Consider the following 18,656-nt stretch of genomic DNA (forward strand, 5'->3'; position numbering starts at 1 on the left):
CCTCCCTCCTCTTCCTGCTTTCAAACAAAGACTGCTACACTCGGTCCTCTTATTTCCTTGTTCCCTCCCCTTCAGATCGACAGTTTGAAGGTGGGTGTAACCAACATAACACATGATGATTACATCAGAGCTCAAACTAGTGTCGGTTCTCAGGAAGTGAAACTCAGACAGTCGTTGCTACTGAGAGGTGAAATGGCGCAGAAAGGAGTTCAGCTGGAGAGAGAGTCATTCTCTTGTTCGATCTATCTGGATCTACTGAAGGATCCGGTGACTACTTCCTGTGGACACAGCTACTGCATGAACTGTATTAAAAGCTTCTGGGATGGAGAGGATGAGAAGAAGATCTACAGCTGCCCTCAGTGTAGGCAGACCTTCACACCGAGGCCTGTCCTGCTGAAAAACACCATGTTAGCAGTTTTAGTGGAGGAACTGAAGAAGACTGGACTCCTAGCTGCTCCTGCTGATCACTGCTATGCTGGACCTGAAGATGTGGCCTGTGATGTCTGCACTGGGAGGAAACTGAAAGCCTTCAAGTCCTGTCTGGTGTGCCTGGTCTCTTACTGTGAGAAACACCTCCAGCTGCATTACGATGTAGCTCAATTAAAGAAACACAAGCTGGTGGAGCCCTCCAAGAAGCTCCAGGAGAACATCTGCTCTCGTCACGACGAGGTGATGAAGATGTTCTGTCGTACTGATCAGCAGTGTATCTGTTATCTCTGCTCTGTGGATGAACATAAAGGCCACGACACCGTCTCAGCTGCAGCAGAAAGGACCGAGAGGCAGAGAGAGCTGGAGGTGAGTCGACTCAACATCCAGCAGAGGATCCAGGACAGAGAGAAAGATGTGAAGCTGCTCCAACAGGAGGTGGAGGCCGTCAATCGCTCTGCTGATAAAGCAGTGGAGGACAGTGAGAAGATCTTCACCGAGCTGATCCGTCTCATGGAGAAAAGAAGCTGTGATGTGAAGCAGCAGGTCAGATCCCAGCAGAAAAGTGAAGTGAGTCGAGTCAAAGAGCTTCAGGAGAAGCTAGAGCAGGAGATCACTGAGCTGAAGAGGAGAGACGCTGAGATGAAGCTGCTGTCACACACAGAGGATCACAACCAGTTTCTTCTTAACTACCCCTCACTGTCACCACTCACTGAATCTACATCCAGCATCAATATCCGTCCTCTGAGCTACTTTGAGGACGTGACGGCGGCTGTGTCAGAAGTCAGAGATAAACTACAGGACGTTCTGAGAGAGAAATGGACAAACGTCTCACAGACAGTGACTGAAGTGGATGTTTTACTGTCACAACCAGAGCCCAAGACCAGAGCTGGGTTCTTACAATATTCACGAGAAATCACACTGGATCCAAACACAGCATACACACAGCTGTTATTATCTGAGGGGAACAGAAAAGCAACATTTATGAGACAACAACAGTCTTATTCTAGACACCCAGACAGATTCACTGGATGGCCTCAGGTCCTGAGTAGAGAGAGTCTGACTGGACGTTGTTACTGGGAGGTGGAGTGGAGAGGGAGTAGAGTTGATGTAGCAGTCTCATACAAGAGTATCAGCAGAGCAGGGGGGAATGAACATTACTTTGGATACAATGATAAATCTTGGGCGTTAGATTGTAACCAAAACAGTTATAGCTTTCGGTACAACAATATCAAAACCCCCGTCTCAGGTCCTCCGTCCTCCAGAGTAGGAGTGTACCTGGATCACAGTGCAGGTATTCTGTCCTTCTACAGCGTCTCTGAAACCATGACTCTCCTCCACAGAGTCCAGACCACATTCACTGAGCCTCTCTATGCTGGACTTAGGCTTTATTATTATTATGATGACACTGCTGAGTTGTGTAAACTGAAATAGACAGAAGTCATTTAAGGGTTAAATTCAGTGTTTTAACTCTTAAACTTCTCTGGTGTCCATCATTGTTGCTGCAGAGCTGATTTGTGTCTGGACCGCAGAGGACCAGCCCTACAAACACTAAAGTGTGTCACTGCCTGACTGACTGAGTGATGAAGTTACAGGATTCATCAGCGACTGTTGCAGGTTCCTCATTGGTTGTTGCTCTTTCTAAATGAAAAGCTGGAGAACAGTTCAGTGTTTATGTTTTCTGGGGATTGTGTCAGCGGTTCATTGAATCATTACATCGTGCTGTTGTTGTGCATGTGCTATTGTTTATAGTAGTTTAAGTGACGTTACGTTGTGCTTCGTATTGTGTTACCACCGTGCATTCACACCAAGCAGGAAGCACATTAGCAAGCCACACGTCGCTACTGCGGTATGAACCCAAAATAAACACACTGTGCTGTGATTTAATATCAATAAACGGATCAAAATGATGCCGAAATAACGACATTATGATGTTGATTTGTAAAAAGACTGAATTCATGCTTTGTCGGGTCTGTCCGCAACACAGCAAGCAAACAACTTTTAAAATGCTTGTTTTCTGAACGGAGTCCGGATCGATCAGTGCCAGGCTATGCTAACATTGTAGCTGCTCCATCAACACTCCATCTAGGAATAAACACGCAGCAACAACATCAGTGATGACATCAACTTTGTAAGTATGTATATATTGTTACACACCACTTATATGATGAATGCTTTTGATACACATGCTTTAATAAAAAGCTGAAATACTTTTAACCTGCAGACTGTATGTCATGATGATACATTTACACCTTGTATAAAATGTATAATATACTGACTAGTAAATGTCACCATTTACTATTACTGAATGCAATTTGCTTCATTATAAGTTGTCTTTCAATCAAACATTAAGATATAAGTGGAAAAAAGCTGTTCATAAAACATGATAGACATGACCACTGATTATTTGTGTAACAATTTAGCCACAAATTCACATCCTGACCAGATACGGTCCAGACAGATACTCGCTTTAGACTGAGTCTTGTTCTTTTCATGTCTTCACTGCACAGAGATCAGCTGTCAATCAAACATTATGGGCTCTACTTTGTAAACTTCTCTGTGCTCTAAATGTTTGATGAATATTTGTATATATATATATATATATATATATATATATATATATATATATATATATATATATGTGTGTGTGTTGTTGTTTCTCTTCCACTGCACGGGTCTTAAAGGAAGGTCTAGTGATTTATTTCTTATCATAGATATTCTGTTCTCACCACTTTTTGTAACGATATCTAGAATCACATTTATTTGTTGGGCAGACTAAATGTTGTCGTCCAGATCGACGTACAAACGAGATCCTAAGATGTTTAATGAAACTGTAATTATCATGATCATAATCAATAAGGAAATCATTATTCTCTGTTACATCTCTGAGATTCTGCTCAAACAAACTGATGGTGTGGATGAAAATGAATCTGTACGTGAAATCATTGAACAAGAGTCATTTAGCAGACTTTACTGATGGGATGTGTGAACAAACTGAAGGTTTCTATAATCAATAAACAAGAATGAACTAAGTCTTTTCTTGTCTTTTTTCCAGGGTATCATACAAAGCTCCAGGCTGCTTTGGATCAGGATGACGTCCTGAAATTGAACCGTTTTGTCACAAATGCTTCAAAGTTAAATATGTGAGAAAATTATTATGAAGCATATTTAAATATTTCAGGACAGTTTAGTTTGATAACTCCGTGTTGTCAGTCAGCTGTTTTTAACCAGTCAAAGAACAGAGTTTGTTGTGAAATCACACTGGATCCAAACTGATTTGGTGTTCATGGTATTCGACCTCTAAATCACTATTCCAATGCTTAGTCTGTTTATGATAAATATCCCATGAAATAAGGAATAATCCCACAACATTATTCTTATTTAACATTGATTATTATTAGTTATTCTCAGATGGATTTCTCTGTTTGTTGTGTGTAGAGGTGGCTTTACTTTACTGTTTAAGTTCTGGACTACCCCACACTGTCTTCTGTCTGAGTGTCCTGAATAGTGTATATAGAGTAGTCTTTGTCCAAATGGACCCGTACAAATTCACAAGTGCATACTTTTGTGTTTGAAAGTGCTTCTGTCTCCGCATATTGACTGCTGAACACGTGGAGATTCTCTCAGAAAGCGCCGACTTGGACCACAAGAGGTCAGGAGTGCTCAGTTTTAAAGTGGTCTGAGGATGTTAATCCACCAATCTGACAGCCTGAACTCATTCAGTCAAAGTCCAAGCCAAGCTTTCACATCTAGCTGTTAGTCTGAAGGACATGAATGTCATCAGTACACTGAGCCATATCACAGTCAGATGCTGAACTAGCGGTCCTGAACCTCGTCATCGCTGTCATTACTGTGAATGCTCATTTTGATCCAGAGATTTCTGTAGAACATGTGACTGATGGACAGTAGTTCAGACACTGCAGTGAGCTTAATGGAGATCGTCTGACCTCTTGACCTCTAGTAGAAGACGTTGCATGGTGTGAAGGACAGCAAACGGCCGTATTGTTGGCATGTGATTGAACGTGCATCAGTAATTACATTTAGCACAGATGTAGGTTTATATGTTATGAAAAGATATAGATATCGGGGCGCTGCCAATTTGGCCATTTTCCACAGTGGACGCCATTTAGGCGTTAATATTCCAAAACGTTGCAGAAAACTGATTTTATGACTCCTGATGATTTCCAAGGTGAGTTCAAGCTGATTAGATCAGATGTCAGAAGATCACAGGCATGTTTTTATTTACCTCTTTATCTTTAAAGGGCACTTTTTAAAAGCTTTTAACCTGAGAAAAACGTGAAAACCAAATATAAGGAGAATGGTAACTTCAGGGTCAAACTTCATCTCCTTGCCTTCATGATAGAATGACAACCACCTTTAGAACAGCAAGATCTTCAGCTTTCCATCGGTGTATTTATCTTTTCATTAGCAGTAAAACTGACAGAGATAACGCTGGATACATTTCTCGTTCACCAGTAACCTCTAATCACAGTTAAAGTGGTTGTATTGCTAACTAGCCGTGATATCGGCACAACTAAAGGAGAAAATCATCATCAATTGCTTCTGCTGCTTTTGTTCTCTCTCCATTCAGTCCTGTTGCTAGTGAAACAGGTCGATAAGGTTGCTTTCACTCATAACCCGTTTGGTTACCTGAAAAGGTGGGTCTCGGTCCGCCTCCATGTGGACTCTGGTGCGGTTTGTTTATGTAATTTTAGCATGATTTCAAAAGCTAAACTAATAAATCCACCTGCTGATTGTGAAATCTGTTCAGGAAGTGATTTCATTGATCTGTATTTAAGGCCATGTATAGAAGCACGCCAGCGAGGAGGTTTTCCCTGATTAACAGGTCAAAAGCAGTTAAACCCACCGATCGTAAGGTCGACGGTTCGATCCCCGGCTGCTCCGGTCACATGCCGATGTGTCCATGAGCAAGACACTTAATCCTAAATTAGCCATCGGTGTGTGACCGAGTATTTAGATTAGATCCTAGTTGGCACCTTGCATGGCAGCCTCTGTCATCAGTGTGTGAATGTGTTTGTGAATGCTGACATGTAGTGTAAAGCGCTTTGAGTGGTCTGAAGACTAGAAAAGTGCTATATAAATGCAAGTCCATTTACCATTAACCATTAACTCTACATAAAAAAAGTGTGTGACAGCGATCTCACAGTAATACACCCCATTCACGTGTCCGTGTGCTCCCCGACGTTTTCACTATGCATTCACTCCAATCATCTGAAAGCGTGTAAAGGGGATTTTGTACAGTCTTGTCTCTACTATTATTCATCATAACATGGCTGATTTGCAGTCTAATAATACTAACTAGAAAATGCATTTCCTGCTGAAAATGCGTGGGAATGCTGACAGCTGAAAGGACCTGCAGGAGCTCTGCTTCTGGACCCTAAACTTCTGAATAATATGTGCAACTGTAGGAACATCAAGCTGCTTGGAGATGGTCTTATAGCCTTTACCTTTAACATGAAGGTCTATCATTGTCTTTCTAATCTCCTGAGACAACTCTCTCCTTAGCTTTCTGTGGTCCATGTTCAGTGTGGTACACACCATGATACCAAACAGCACAGTGACTACTTTTGACCCTTTAAATAGGCAGACTGACTGATTACAAGTTTGAAGATACCTGTGATGCTATTTACAGGACACACCTTAGTTTAACATGTCCCTATGGTCACATTATTTTACATCTTTTCTAGGGGTACCATCATTTTTGTCCAGGCCAGTTTCATTAGTTTGTTTTTTAAAATGATTCTGTTGAACCATAATTCAAAAGCAATGTCTGATTTTCATTAGATCATTTTCAGCAAATTTTTATTTATTATTACTTTTGTCAGTTTCAAGTTATTTCAGTGACAATTGTGGGTTTTTCTTTCTTTAACGGAAGGGTACCAACAATTTTGTCCACGTCTGTAGCTAGCTCTAATGCACCCCCCCCTAACTCATGCTAACTCATATCCGGGTTTTAGGACTCATTCCTGTAGCACTCTATAGCTAGTGAGCTAGGCGACATGCATTCCCAAGACCCCCAACAGATCACGTCAAAGATGCAACTAATTGTAATGGGTGATCTTTCCCCCGTCGCCACACCCCTTAATCACTGAGATTGAGAACGGTTGACACCTTGATCACTCCCCTAGTCTAGCAGCCCCTTAAAGGGAGCAGTTGGTGGCCAAGCGGAGGCTCGGCTCACTCTGTTCTGTCCTGTTACTGCTGTTGAGGGAGATGAACATCAGACTAAGGTGCCGTTTGTAGTCTTAGCTCCCCCCTTTTTGTTTAAAGTGGTGGCCCAACACCAACATAGGTTTCTTGCTGTAATAGGGGAGGGGGCATTTATCTAGTTTATCTGTAAACCAGCTGTTGTGGAGGTAATCAGGAAGTGAACATTCCTAGCTCTCTGCCAGTTAACAGGACGGTTGGGTTGCTATATCCTTGCAGGTGGTTGGTCAGTGGGTGGAGGGATTCTTCTTGTGTTGGGGTTCTTATTGCATGTGGCTTGCTGTGTCCTCCTAACCCCTGTGTGCTCTTTACCTTGCAGTGTGAGTGGAAGTAACTGTGTGTTTTTCCAACTACTGGTGGTGGTGAACGGTTCTGCATTTCCTCTCCCCTCACTCCATTCCTCCTGTGGGTTTCCCTGGCACCCTTCCTCCTGTACTGGTAAGGTTAGTGGTGTAGTGACATTTTTAAAAACATTTGAACTCTATTTTTGTAATAAAGGACATTATTTTTCTAGCCTGGCCTCTCTTGCAGCTTTTATCATTGCAGCAACTAATCACCATTTTTGAATTTAAATAAAAGTTATTTGATTTTGAAACTTCAAACTCACGTCTCTGCCCCGTCTCTTTATCAAGGAACTTGTGTAATTTGGTTGGGTTATGCTCTGGGTGAAATTCCCAGAGTGGCGTTGTCGGGTTGTAATAGCCTGGGTTTCTGCTAAGTGCCCGGGTTACATAATAATTATGAATTTTGTAATGGAGTTATTAAAACAGATTGCTCCGTCCTGGCCGAACAGTCACCGTCGGTGCAGAGAAGGCGTCATGGTCTCAGTGGTCACGCTGTCCTGCAGCTGAGTAGAGCCTCACTTCTGGATATTTTGCGCATGCTTACTTTGAGGAATTGATGTAAGCACAAATTCTCAATTCATATTTGAGTTGTGACATACATCTTTCAAAATGATTTCCTTAAATTTGAATAACATAGTTTAAGATAAAATGTGCATGTTAGAGCCATTTGTTCAGTAGAAATATCTGTGGTTAATTTACATTTTGTTTTATTTGCTTGAGATAAATAACTCTGTAGTTTCACTGCAGTGTGCTCAATAAGGACCAATTGTGACTGCAGCCAGTCCTGTATTCTGATTGGGCGAAAGCTAAATTGTGCTGCATGTGCTCGTTAAACGATTCAGTTGAAGCCATGGAGCCTGGAGAGCACACTAGTCTTTGACCGTGCTTAATATACCGTGCTTAATATTACTGTTCTTGCTTTTTTACTGCTTATGTTTTTGATATTTTGTTACCATTTTTGTATTTGAAGACTAAAGAAAGATTTTCAGTAAACGGTTGAAATGAAGAACATGGACTACGGAGTTTTATTGAAACACGCGTCAACTACATGCTTGGACTCTATAGCTTAAGTGGGCATCTTTAAGAAATAGACGGAGCCACACTTACAACGTGGCTGATTTGCAGTCTAATAATACTAACTAGAAAATGCATTTCCTGCTGAAAATGCGTGGGAATGCTGACAGCTGAAAGGACCTGCAGGATCTCTGTTCTAGTCAGCTGCTCGATAGCGGTGTTTTAGTTTTAGTCTTTTCAAGTTATATTGAGTGTAGGGAGCCTTCCTTTAGGCCTGTTTTCATTTGGTGTTCCCCTTCTCCCTTTGAATCGCTTGCGATTTTTGTGGTTATCCTTCATGAGTAACTTTTAGATTCCCCTGGGGCCTCATGTATAAACGGTGCGCACGTACTAAAATGTTGCGTACGCTGTGTTTCACGCTCACGCCGGGATGTTTAAAAGTCAACGTGACGTTAGAATGTGCGAACCGTGCCGTAAATTCTAGACCAGTCGTGAAAATGTGCGGGCCGTCCTCCAAACTCTGTCATCTGGCAGTGTCAAACTACAAAGTACTGAAACTCGCTAAATGCGTAAAAATATTTTTTCCACTCAACTTACTGAGCTTTATTTATGATGTGGGATCAAAAAAAAAACCCACATATTTCTTTACTAGTTTGCGCATAATGTTTAACATCAGAGAGGCACAACAAAAACACATTTAAACTAATGTCCCAGAGATGACATGCCTTAACCACCGTGTCAAAACCAAAATCGCGTGCTGCACAATGTGGCAGACCAACATGCTGTGTCTGTGCTCCAGAGGAGCTACAGATGGATGAACCGGACCCTGGCACACCTAACAATGAGCCAAAAGCAGCAGCTTTACAGCGCCGTTTAGATGCAACACACAGAATGTAAAGCAACGAGGTGAGTTGAGACAAACATTTATTTTTCAACAAGGTCTTTTAATATATAACTTATCCCACCAAGAACCTCATTCATTCTTTTTAATTCATTGCATATATATATATATATATATATATATATTCTTCATTGTATTGACAATCTCTCTCTGTGACTCACAGCACAGCGTTAGTGAGGACACGGCCAGACCGCCGCCCCTCAGCAGTCGAGGCTCGGGCGAAGCTGATCGTTCTTCTTTTTGTTTCTTTTCCAGCGTGATTTGCCGTCGTTATTTGGACAATAGGTGACAGCATGGCGCGTGTTTATAGTCATTTGCATAGTTATTAATGGGAGGAGACAAGGCGGACCAAGTGGCACGTGCAGCTGCGCTCAATTTCACGTTCATTGAGATGTATAAAGGAAAGGTGCGCAGGAACAGGCGTACGCACAGTTTTATACATGTGGAAATTTCTGTGTTTATGTACTTTTCCAATTTTGTTATTACGCCATCTTCCAGTGTGAAAGCTGCGCAGTCTTTTATACATGAGGCCCCTGGTCCGCAATTGCGTCCCTCCCCCTGTCCCCCTGATGGTTAACTTAACGGAAAATGTCCTGGGGTCTCATTTATAACCGTTGCGTACGCACAAAACGGGGCCTGAAATGTGCGTACGCCACTTCCCACGCAATAGTTGTGATCTATAAAAACAAACTTGACGGGAGAATGTGCGCACCGGTACGGAGACTTTGACCCGTGCGTACGCACATTATGGAGGCACCGAGGCAGGGGAAACTGGAGACGCAGATGAATTGAAGCCAGACTGTAGACATTAAATGTCATTATACGTATAATGATGCCTCTCACACATTTAACTTCACTTCATACTTATATCCACTTTATCATAAACATTTAAAACAGCAGTGTTCTTTGTGCTCGTGAGCCATAACTATTACATAAGCACCTTACAAATGTAAAAGATCAACACAAATCTCAAAGCAAATTCCGCTCAATATCTCATCAGCGCTGTCTCACCATCATGTCCCCCCCTCCACCACCGGAGCTCAGAGGAGATCTGAGAGGAGAGGACCGGACTTCCGAGAGTCGCAGTCAGCTGTGGAGCAGCTGATGAAATCATCATCATCGGTTGTAGAAATCCAAGATTATATCAAATAGCATTAAAGAATGGCAGAACAGAGCGCCAATAGTTTTAATAATATCTACTAACAGTGTGCAGATATCACCAAGTACCATATTAGTTTTCATAAAGTTGTTGTGTAAAATCGCTGCAGTAAACATGATGTAACCCTCTGGGAAAACCAGTTGTTTCTAAAACATTTAGAGATATTTCCCTCACTGAAAATTCCTTTTATTTAATAAATAACCACATTCTATATTTTATTCTGAAATTAATTTATCATTGTTTATTTTATTTCCGTTTTTGCTCAGAGTTCTAACTTTAACAAACTTTAACAAATAAGCTCATTGGTTCAAAGTGAAATAACTGTTGCTATTGGTGTCAAACATTCCAAGTGGGAGTGCAATCAGCCCGGTGTTGTTTAACATAATGATAAATGATATATTTGAAAATTTAGATGGATGCATCAAATCAGCGATATATGCAGATGATGGGGCAATATGGATGAGGGGAAGAAATGTGCCATATGTGATGGAAAATATAAGGAAAGCAATAGGGAAAGTGGAGAAATGGTCATATGAGTGGGGATTCAAAATGTCAACAAATAAAACATGTTATATGATATTTACAAAAAAGAGAAACATTAATACTGAGAATTTAACATTATATGGTCAGTTGATGGAGAGGGTGAATGAATACAAATATCTGGGTCTATGGCTAGACAGTAAATATACATGGCATGTTCATATAAAACATCTGGAAACAAAATGCAAAAAAGTAATAACTTTACTACGAGCTGTGGCTGGATGTAACTGGGGGGCAGATAAACAATCATTGATTGACATATATAGGGCGATCATGAGATCAACAATAGATTATGGTTGTATAGTTTATGAAGCAGTAACAAAGACATCATTACAAAAAGTGGATAGAGTACAGTGTAGAGCATTACGGTTATGTATCGGAGCTATCAAGTCAACACCCATTAATGCAGTATTAATTGAAGCAGGAGAGACTACACTGGAATTAAGAAGAGAGAAATTAGCTCTAGCATACTGGGTCAGGTTAAAAGGAAGTGGAGAAGAAAATCCTACAAAGGTAACATTACAAAACTGTTGGGAATACTCTAAGTTTCAAGGATATGGATTTGGATGGACAATGGAAGAAAAAGTGCGGACATATGGATTAGAGGCCTTAGAGTTCACCAGGTCGACACCAGTAAGCAGCGTACCCCCCTGGCTGCTCCCAGAAGTTAAAATAGACATGAGTATCATTGAAAAGAAAAGGGAATGGCAAGTAAATGAAGTGGGAGTTAAAACAAGTGTATACCTAAGGAACAGCTATAATAATTATCTCAAAATATATACAGATGGATCCAAAAATAAACAGGAGTGTGTGGGAGTTGGTATATATATTCCAGAATTTAAAATATCTATTTCCAAAAGACGTTCAGACCAGGTATCAGTGTACACAGCAGAAATAGTGGCAATCATCATTGCAATGCAGTGGGTGGAGGAGGTCAGACCTGACAGAGTGGTGATATGCACGGATTCAAAAGCTGTTTTGGAAAGTATACATTCAACAAAAGCTGTAAGGCAAGATCTAATCATTGAACTGTACTATAGCTTGCTAAGACTACACAGAGGGGGTATAGATGTATTATTCTGTTGGGTTCCAGCACACGAGGGGGTGAAAGGAAATGAGTTTGCAGATAAACTAGCAAAAAGTTCACTGCAAAAAGACATTACAGTACCAGTTTTACTTGGGAAAGGAGAAGGAAAAGCTGTGATTAAAAGGAAAGGAGTGGAGATATGGCAGAAAAGATGGGAGGAGGACCAGAAAGGAAGGAGATATTTCAAAATACAAAAGTCAGTCATAACAAAGACGTATAAAGAAAGGAACAGAAGGGAAGAAATCATCATAACAAGACTCAGACTGGATCACACTGGTCTTAATGGCACTTTGGCTTTAACGGGGAAAAGGAACAGTGACAAGTGTGGGGGTTGTGGTGATAAAGAAAATGTGGAGCAGCATATCCTAATTCAATGTAAAAAGTATGAGGCTGAAAGAAAAAGACTACAGGACCAAGTCAGAGAGGAGGGACGGGACTGGGATCTGATGGGGATACTGGGAACAGAGGGTGAGGGGGCTGAAGGCACCAGGAAGGCATTATTAATGTTCTTAAGAGACACAGGATTGGTGGATAGAAGTTAAGAGTAGGAGTAAAGAGCAAATGACATGATGTTACACACTCTTGTACAGTAGGTGGCGGTATGCACCTTAAAGTTGGTTGCGATCCGCCAGAAACCGAGAGAAGAAGAAGAAGAAGAAACATCCCAAGTCCCGCCTCCTCACTCAGGTGAGAGACGCAGTGGAGTGTGGGAAACACGGAGATTGATGAGAGAGCAGCGGAGAAGCTGGATTTACAGAGTGATATTAGTACTACTTATACTTGATATACTACTGAACAGAGAGAAGTAAAACTATATCTGAGCCAGTAAGAGCTCCGTCACCTATTGAAGCGACCTGAGAACATCTGAGAGCATCGTTTTATTCTTTTCTTCTCTCGGTGCGTTCCAAACATTAAAGCAGCCGCCGCACATGGCATCACGAGTCAAATGCTCTGAGCTGGCATAGTGAAATGTTTTGCCACTGAGCTGTATTCTAAAATGATATTTTGTATTTCTTTGGTGATAGAGGCAGAAAGAGATATGTGTGTGTAATATGTGTGTGTTATTTACATTGTGTGGACAGAGAGGGATTATGTAGCTGAAGTTCATGGGTTATGAGATTAGCTTGATTCTGTTCATCCCTGTGCTGCTTGTGTGCATCAACGCAAGGTGTCAGTGTTGTGACAGGGAAAGTATTCACATTGCCTTACTCACAATATTCACATATAGTGAGTATTTAATGTTTAAACTGTAGGTTGTTTGCATAATAATCTACAACTCAAATGGGTTCACATATTAAATAGTCATTTAATAGTGTTGTTTACACTTTACTATTGAGTGGTTTATAATAATAGTGAGGTTGACATATTTCATATGTTAATATTACGATGCAAGTTAATATTGTGATGCAACAGTTATCCTACATTCATGGGTTAAGCATTGAAAAGTTGTATTATATGTTGATATTGATCAAATTAAACTGTACAGTTAAGAGCTTGGATAGATTTGCATATATTGCTATATAAGCCGTGTTATTTTACACAGGCTAGGTTTTCTGGATACCCTTGAACTCCGGATTTGGATTGGAATCTCTCCCTGACGAGGGGGATGGCGAGCTACCCGTGCTGAGCACCTGGATTGAGGAGCGCTTTCAACTTTCATCTGCCTTGCTGTCAGTGTGGTAGGACTGTGGGGAAGGACCTCAAAAGACAATTGGATCTGAACGTTTTATTTTGGGGATTACTTTTATTTTTTAGGGTGCACCCAGTTCAATGTACATTTCAAACTGAACAAAACTGAATGTCGGCAGTAATTGTGAATTTATTCTGTGTCAATACAATAATTTTCCCTTAAACTTAATTCTGTGTTCTGCTTACTCATTGTGGTGTCCGATTCCTGTTCATTATTCCTCTCTACGAATCTAGGTTATACTAGTCCAGTGTATACTTATTCATCAGGTGGGTTACAATGACATGACTTATTAATTTATTTATGGTTTATTAGATAGGGACAGATACAGTATAAATAGACAAAATGAAAACAGCTATCCGATGCAACTATCAGACTGTCTCCAGTGCGCCACCGTGCTGCGCCACTCTGCCTCCTCCAGTCATCTCCAAACAGCACATCTTCACCAGTATGGATTGTGTAAATTAACAAAGTGTGTAAATGAAGCCAGTGACAGCTCTCACACAATCGTTACACTCCATATCGGCATTATCATTATCAGTCCTAATCATAATGCAGGACAAGTTCACCATAAAAACTTAAATAATAAATAAATAAATATAAATAGTGTACACCTGTCAAACTTCCTTTTTTCTAATGATATCCAGGTGGGGGATATTACTGATTGTCTTGATCACTTTAAGTGAATGGATCAGTCTGATTGCTGTAAAGATATAAACACAGCGGTGAGACTCGGAACATGCTGCATGGTGCTGGTGGATATACCGTCACTGTGAGGACTACGTGACGTGAATGAGAGAATCAGGGGGGAACGAGTGTTCAGAGTCCTCCTCACCTACAAACACCTCCATCTCTGTGTCAGAAAAACTCTTTTTCTCTGTCTTCCTCTCGGGAGTTGCCGTGATTCACCGTAAAGATCCACTGATCAACAGGCTCATTCACATGCAGAAACATTCATGAGGTGCTTTGCATCGACCATTTATGGTTGAAAGTGGGCGTGTAGTGGGCGGGATATGAGGCGGATCCACGTGCGCACATTTCCAGGTGGACTGTGATTTATAAAGGGAACATTGCGTGCAGGTGTGCATACGCACAGTTTTATAAGTCTGATTTTTTTTTGGCGCACGCCATTTTTAGGCTTTTGTGCACACGTACATTTTTAGTATGGATCCTACGCACTGTTTTATAAAAGAGACCCCTGGTAATTTTCTTCCAGGACATTTTCTGTTTTTCTTCAGATGTTTTTTCTTAGAGTGTGGTGGCTGATCAGCGCAAGACCTACGAAAAATATGAAAATGTTCTAAAATGTCCCGTGGTACCAGTCCATCTATCCCCTCATTCACAAACGTTCAGGGGAACCACCCTATGTGTTCCCTGACAATGCAACATTATTTTTCATACTGCCTGCCTGAGTATACCTGTATTCTCCCTCCGTCTGAAACGCTCCGCAAAACCAAGCAAACCAACAACGTGCGCACTTTAATCGCGTCCAAAACATTTAAATTTGTGGATCCCAAAGTGTAAACAATGTGCTGGAGTATGGCAATGGAATATTTAATTGGATTTCTTTTGGTCAAACTTTGCCTCCACCAACCCGCTTCCTCAGTTCTTGTATCATGCCGTAACCCGGCCAGCGTTTGCTGTTATACAATAGTATATACATGTTTTTAAAGTGCTATTGCATATCAACAAAATAAAACAAAAAAATGAATCCTACTGGAGTTGGCACCTTGCCGTGGTGGAGAAGCTTGTGTGTCTCTTTAACCCTGTATTTCAACAGGAGACTGATCTAAGTTTCCTTATAAGTTCAACCAAGTCAGCTTGGTCACAGGTTAGAGACCGGACAAATATCAGCTCCTTTGCTCAGATTTGAAGGCCATTGCAAAAATAAAACATTGTCATATGAACCTGAAGTGCGTACTCCAACTAAAAAGCTCTCATGTCATCTCTGTCAGTTTTACTGCTAGCAATACAACCCAAAGTTCTACCAAAGTTCAGCATCACTTTAACTGTGATTAGAGGTTACTGGCAACCAATAAAAGTATCCAGCGTTATCTCTGTCAGTTTTACTGCTTTATTGGTTGTCATTCTACCATGAAGGCATGGGGGTGAAGTTTGACCCTGAAGTGACCATGCTCCTTTTATTTGGTTTTCATGTTTTTCTCAGGTTAAAAGCTTTTAAAAGTACCCTTAAAGAATGAGGAGGTAAAAAAATCATTTCTGTGATCTTCTGACATCTGATCTCATCAGCTTGAACGCACCTTGGAAATCATCAAGAGTCGTAAAATCAGTTTTCTGCAACGTTTTGGAAAACCTATTTTGCGGCCATTTTGGAAAGTGGCTGCGGCGTCCGTCAGGGGCCGAATTAGCAGCGCCCCGATATCTATATCTTTTCGTGACATATAACCCTACATCTGTGCCAAATTTGTTGCTTTAATCGCAAAATGCACAATTGTTATGAATATTTCAGCTTAGCTGCCCCGCTGTTACATGAGATTTAGATTTATTTTTCATTTCTTTTCTGTAAATCTTTTAATCTGGAAAGAACTTTGTACTTAAGTTTGACAAGTGTTATATAAATTATTATTATTATTACTACACTAGTTGCTTAGGTTACTTATCTCTACTTTCTTATGTAAAATGAAAAATTAAGCAGTAAAACAATGGCTTATGAGATTTCTTAAAAACAATCTCTGCAGCCTCAGGAGTGTGTGTAATGTGTCACTAGCCTGTCTGTAAACGGCTGCCCGTACAGCGGTCCGTTGCCCACACCGGGTTCCTGTCCCGGGTGAGGAAGAGTTTATGAGAAATGTGGAGCCATCACCAAAGCCTGAGGAGCCAAGAAATATTTTACAGCTGAAAACTGAAACGTTTTCAAATGTGGAGCAGGTTTGAACCGAGGCTCCGTTTGTAAATGACGAAACATACTGTGCGTTCCAAAACCCATTCTACCATACTACTTAGTATGACAGAAAAAAAGATTTCTTATGTCCCAATGCATAGTATGTCAAATGCAGTGTGCCAAAAATACCAGGATGTCCTACTACATCTGGTCACATTTTACAGTATGGAAGCCAGCATGCTTTTCTGGCTGTTCTGACCCACAATCCTCTGCACAGCAGATTTATTGACTTCATACTGCATGCAACAGTACGTACTTTGTAAGGGCAGCTGCAGTGTACTAGAAGTAAAAAGGAAAAGTATGTGATTTGGGACGTAGTCAGTCGTGCTGCTCCTCGTCCTGGAATGATTCATAGCTTGATAACTCGGTCCTCTTATTTCCTTGTTCCCTCCCCTTCAGATCGACAGTTTGAAGGTGGGTGTAACCAACATAACACATGATGATTACATCAGAGCTCAAACTAGTGTCGGTTCTCAGGAAGTGAATCTCAGACAGTCGTTGCTACTGAGAGGTGAAATGGCGCAGAAAGGATTTCGTCTGGACCAGGAAGCAATCTCTTGTTCGATCTGTCTGGATGTACTGAAGGATCCGGTGGCTACTACCTGTGGACACAGCTACTGCATGAACTGTATTAAAAGCTTCTGGGATGGAGAGGATGAGAAGAAGATCTACAGCTGCCCTCAGTGTAGGCAGACCTTCACACCGAGGCCTGCCCTGCTGAAAAACACCATGTTAGCAGTTTTAGTGGAGGAACTGAAGAAGACTGGACTCCAAGCTGCTCCTGCTGATCACTGCTATGCTGGACCTGAAGATGTGGCCTGTGATGTCTGCACTGGGAGGAAACTGAAAGCCTTCAAGTCCTGTCTGGTGTGTCTGGTCTCTTACTGTGAGAAACACCTCCAGCTGCATTACGATGTGGCTCAATTAAAGAAACACAAGCTGGTGGAGCCCTCCAAGAAGCTCCAGGAGAACATCTGCTCTCGTCACGACGAGGTGATGAAGATGTTCTGTCGTACTGATCAGCAGTGTATCTGTTATCTCTGCTCTGTGGATGAACATAAAGGCCACGACACCGTCTCAGCTGCAGCAGAAAGGACCGAGAGGCAGAGAGAGCTGGAGGTGAGTCGACTCAACATCCAGCAGAGGATCCAGGACAGAGAGAAAGATGTGAAGCTGCTCCAACAGGAGGTGGAGGCCGTCAATCGCTCTGCTGATAAAGCAGTGGAGGACAGCGAGAAGATCTTCACCGAGCTGATCCGTCTCATGGAGAAAAGAACCTGTGATGTGAAGCAGCAGGTCAGATCCCAGCAGAAAAGTGAAGCGAGTCGAGTCAAAGAGCTTCAGGAGAAGCTGGAGCAGGAGATCACTGAGCTGAAGAGGAGAGACGCTGAGATGAAGCTGCTGTCACACACAGAGGATCACAACCAGTTTCTTCTTAACTACCCCTCACTGTCACCACTCACTGAATCTACATCCAGCATCAATATCCGTCCTCTGAGCTACTTTGAGGACGTGACGGCGGCTGTGTCAGAAGTCAGAGATAAACTACAGGACGTTCTGAGAGAGAAATGGACAAACGTCTCACAGACAGTGACTGAAGTGGATGTTTTACTGTCACAACCAGAGCCAAAGACCAGAGCTGGGTTCTTAAAATATTCACGAGAAATCACACTGGATCCAAACACAGCACACACACATCTGTTATTATCTGAGGGGAACAGAAAAGCAACATTTATGAGACAACAACAGTATTATTCTAGTCACCCAGACAGATTCACTGATTGTTATCAGGTCCTGAGTAGAGAGAGTCTGACTGGACGTTGTTACTGGGAGGTGGAGAGGAGAGGGAGAGGAGTTAATGTAGCAGTCACATACAAGAGTATCAGCAGAGCAGGGGGGTCGAATGAATGTTACTTTGGATACAATGATAAATCTTGGGCGTTAGTTTGTGACCAAAACAGTTATATATTTTTGTACAACAATATCCAAACCCCCGTCTCAGGTCCTCCGTCCTCCAGAGTAGGAGTGTACCTGGATCACAGTGCAGGTATTCTGTCCTTCTACAGCGTCTCTGAAACCATGACTCTCCTCCACAGAGTCCAGACCACATTCACTGAGCCTCTCTATGCTGGACTTTATCTTTATTACAGTTATGATGGAGTCACTGCTGAGTTGTGTAAACTGAAATAGACAGAAGTCATTTAAGGGTTAAATTCAGTGTTTTAACTCTTAAACTTCTCTGGTGTCCATCATTGTTGCTGCAGAGCTGATTTGTGTCTGGACCGCAGAGGACCAGCCCTACAAACACTAAAGTGTGTCACTGCCTGACTGACTGAGTGATGAAGTTACAGGATTCATCAGCGACTGT

General features: G+C 41.7%; 2 protein-coding genes across 7 annotated transcripts in view; one reads left to right on the forward strand and one right to left on the reverse strand.

Moving 5' to 3' along the window:
* LOC119486943 (ral GTPase-activating protein subunit beta-like) overlaps window positions 1-18,656 on the reverse strand; it is a 592,951-nt gene that overhangs the window by 304,235 nt on the left and 270,060 nt on the right. The window lies entirely within an intron of this gene.
* On the forward strand, window positions 53-18,478 carry LOC119487014 (E3 ubiquitin/ISG15 ligase TRIM25-like). Of its 5 annotated transcripts, none has more exons than XM_037767650.1 (2): window positions 53-1,525; window positions 18,141-18,478. In XM_037767650.1, the coding sequence occupies exons 1-2, from the start codon at window positions 193-195 to the stop codon at window positions 18,476-18,478; spliced, it is 1,671 nt and encodes a 556-aa protein (XP_037623578.1). In that variant the 5' UTR covers window positions 53-192. The 5 variants fall into 5 exon arrangements, with proteins under 5 accessions (XP_037623578.1, XP_037623569.1, XP_037623587.1 ...); XM_037767641.1 differs by having other exon boundaries at window positions 53-1,509; window positions 18,122-18,478; XM_037767659.1 differs by lacking the exon at window positions 53-1,525 and adding an exon at window positions 16,805-17,866 and having other exon boundaries at window positions 17,915-18,478.

Source organism: Sebastes umbrosus, chromosome 1 (assembly GCF_015220745.1).
Source record: "Sebastes umbrosus isolate fSebUmb1 chromosome 1, fSebUmb1.pri, whole genome shotgun sequence".
NCBI lineage: Eukaryota > Metazoa > Chordata > Actinopteri > Perciformes > Sebastidae > Sebastes > Sebastes umbrosus.

Bases quoted from the DNA above. Each gene is read 5' to 3' on its own strand.
- LOC119487014 (XM_037767641.1), top strand. From the start codon at position 193: ATGGCGCAGAAAGGAGTTCAGCTGGAGAGAGAGTCATTCTCTTGTTCG. The intron at 1,510-18,121 runs GTGGAGTGGAGA...TGTTACTGGGAG, and splicing joins CTGGACGTTGTTACTGGGAG to GTGGAGAGGAGAGGGAGAGG.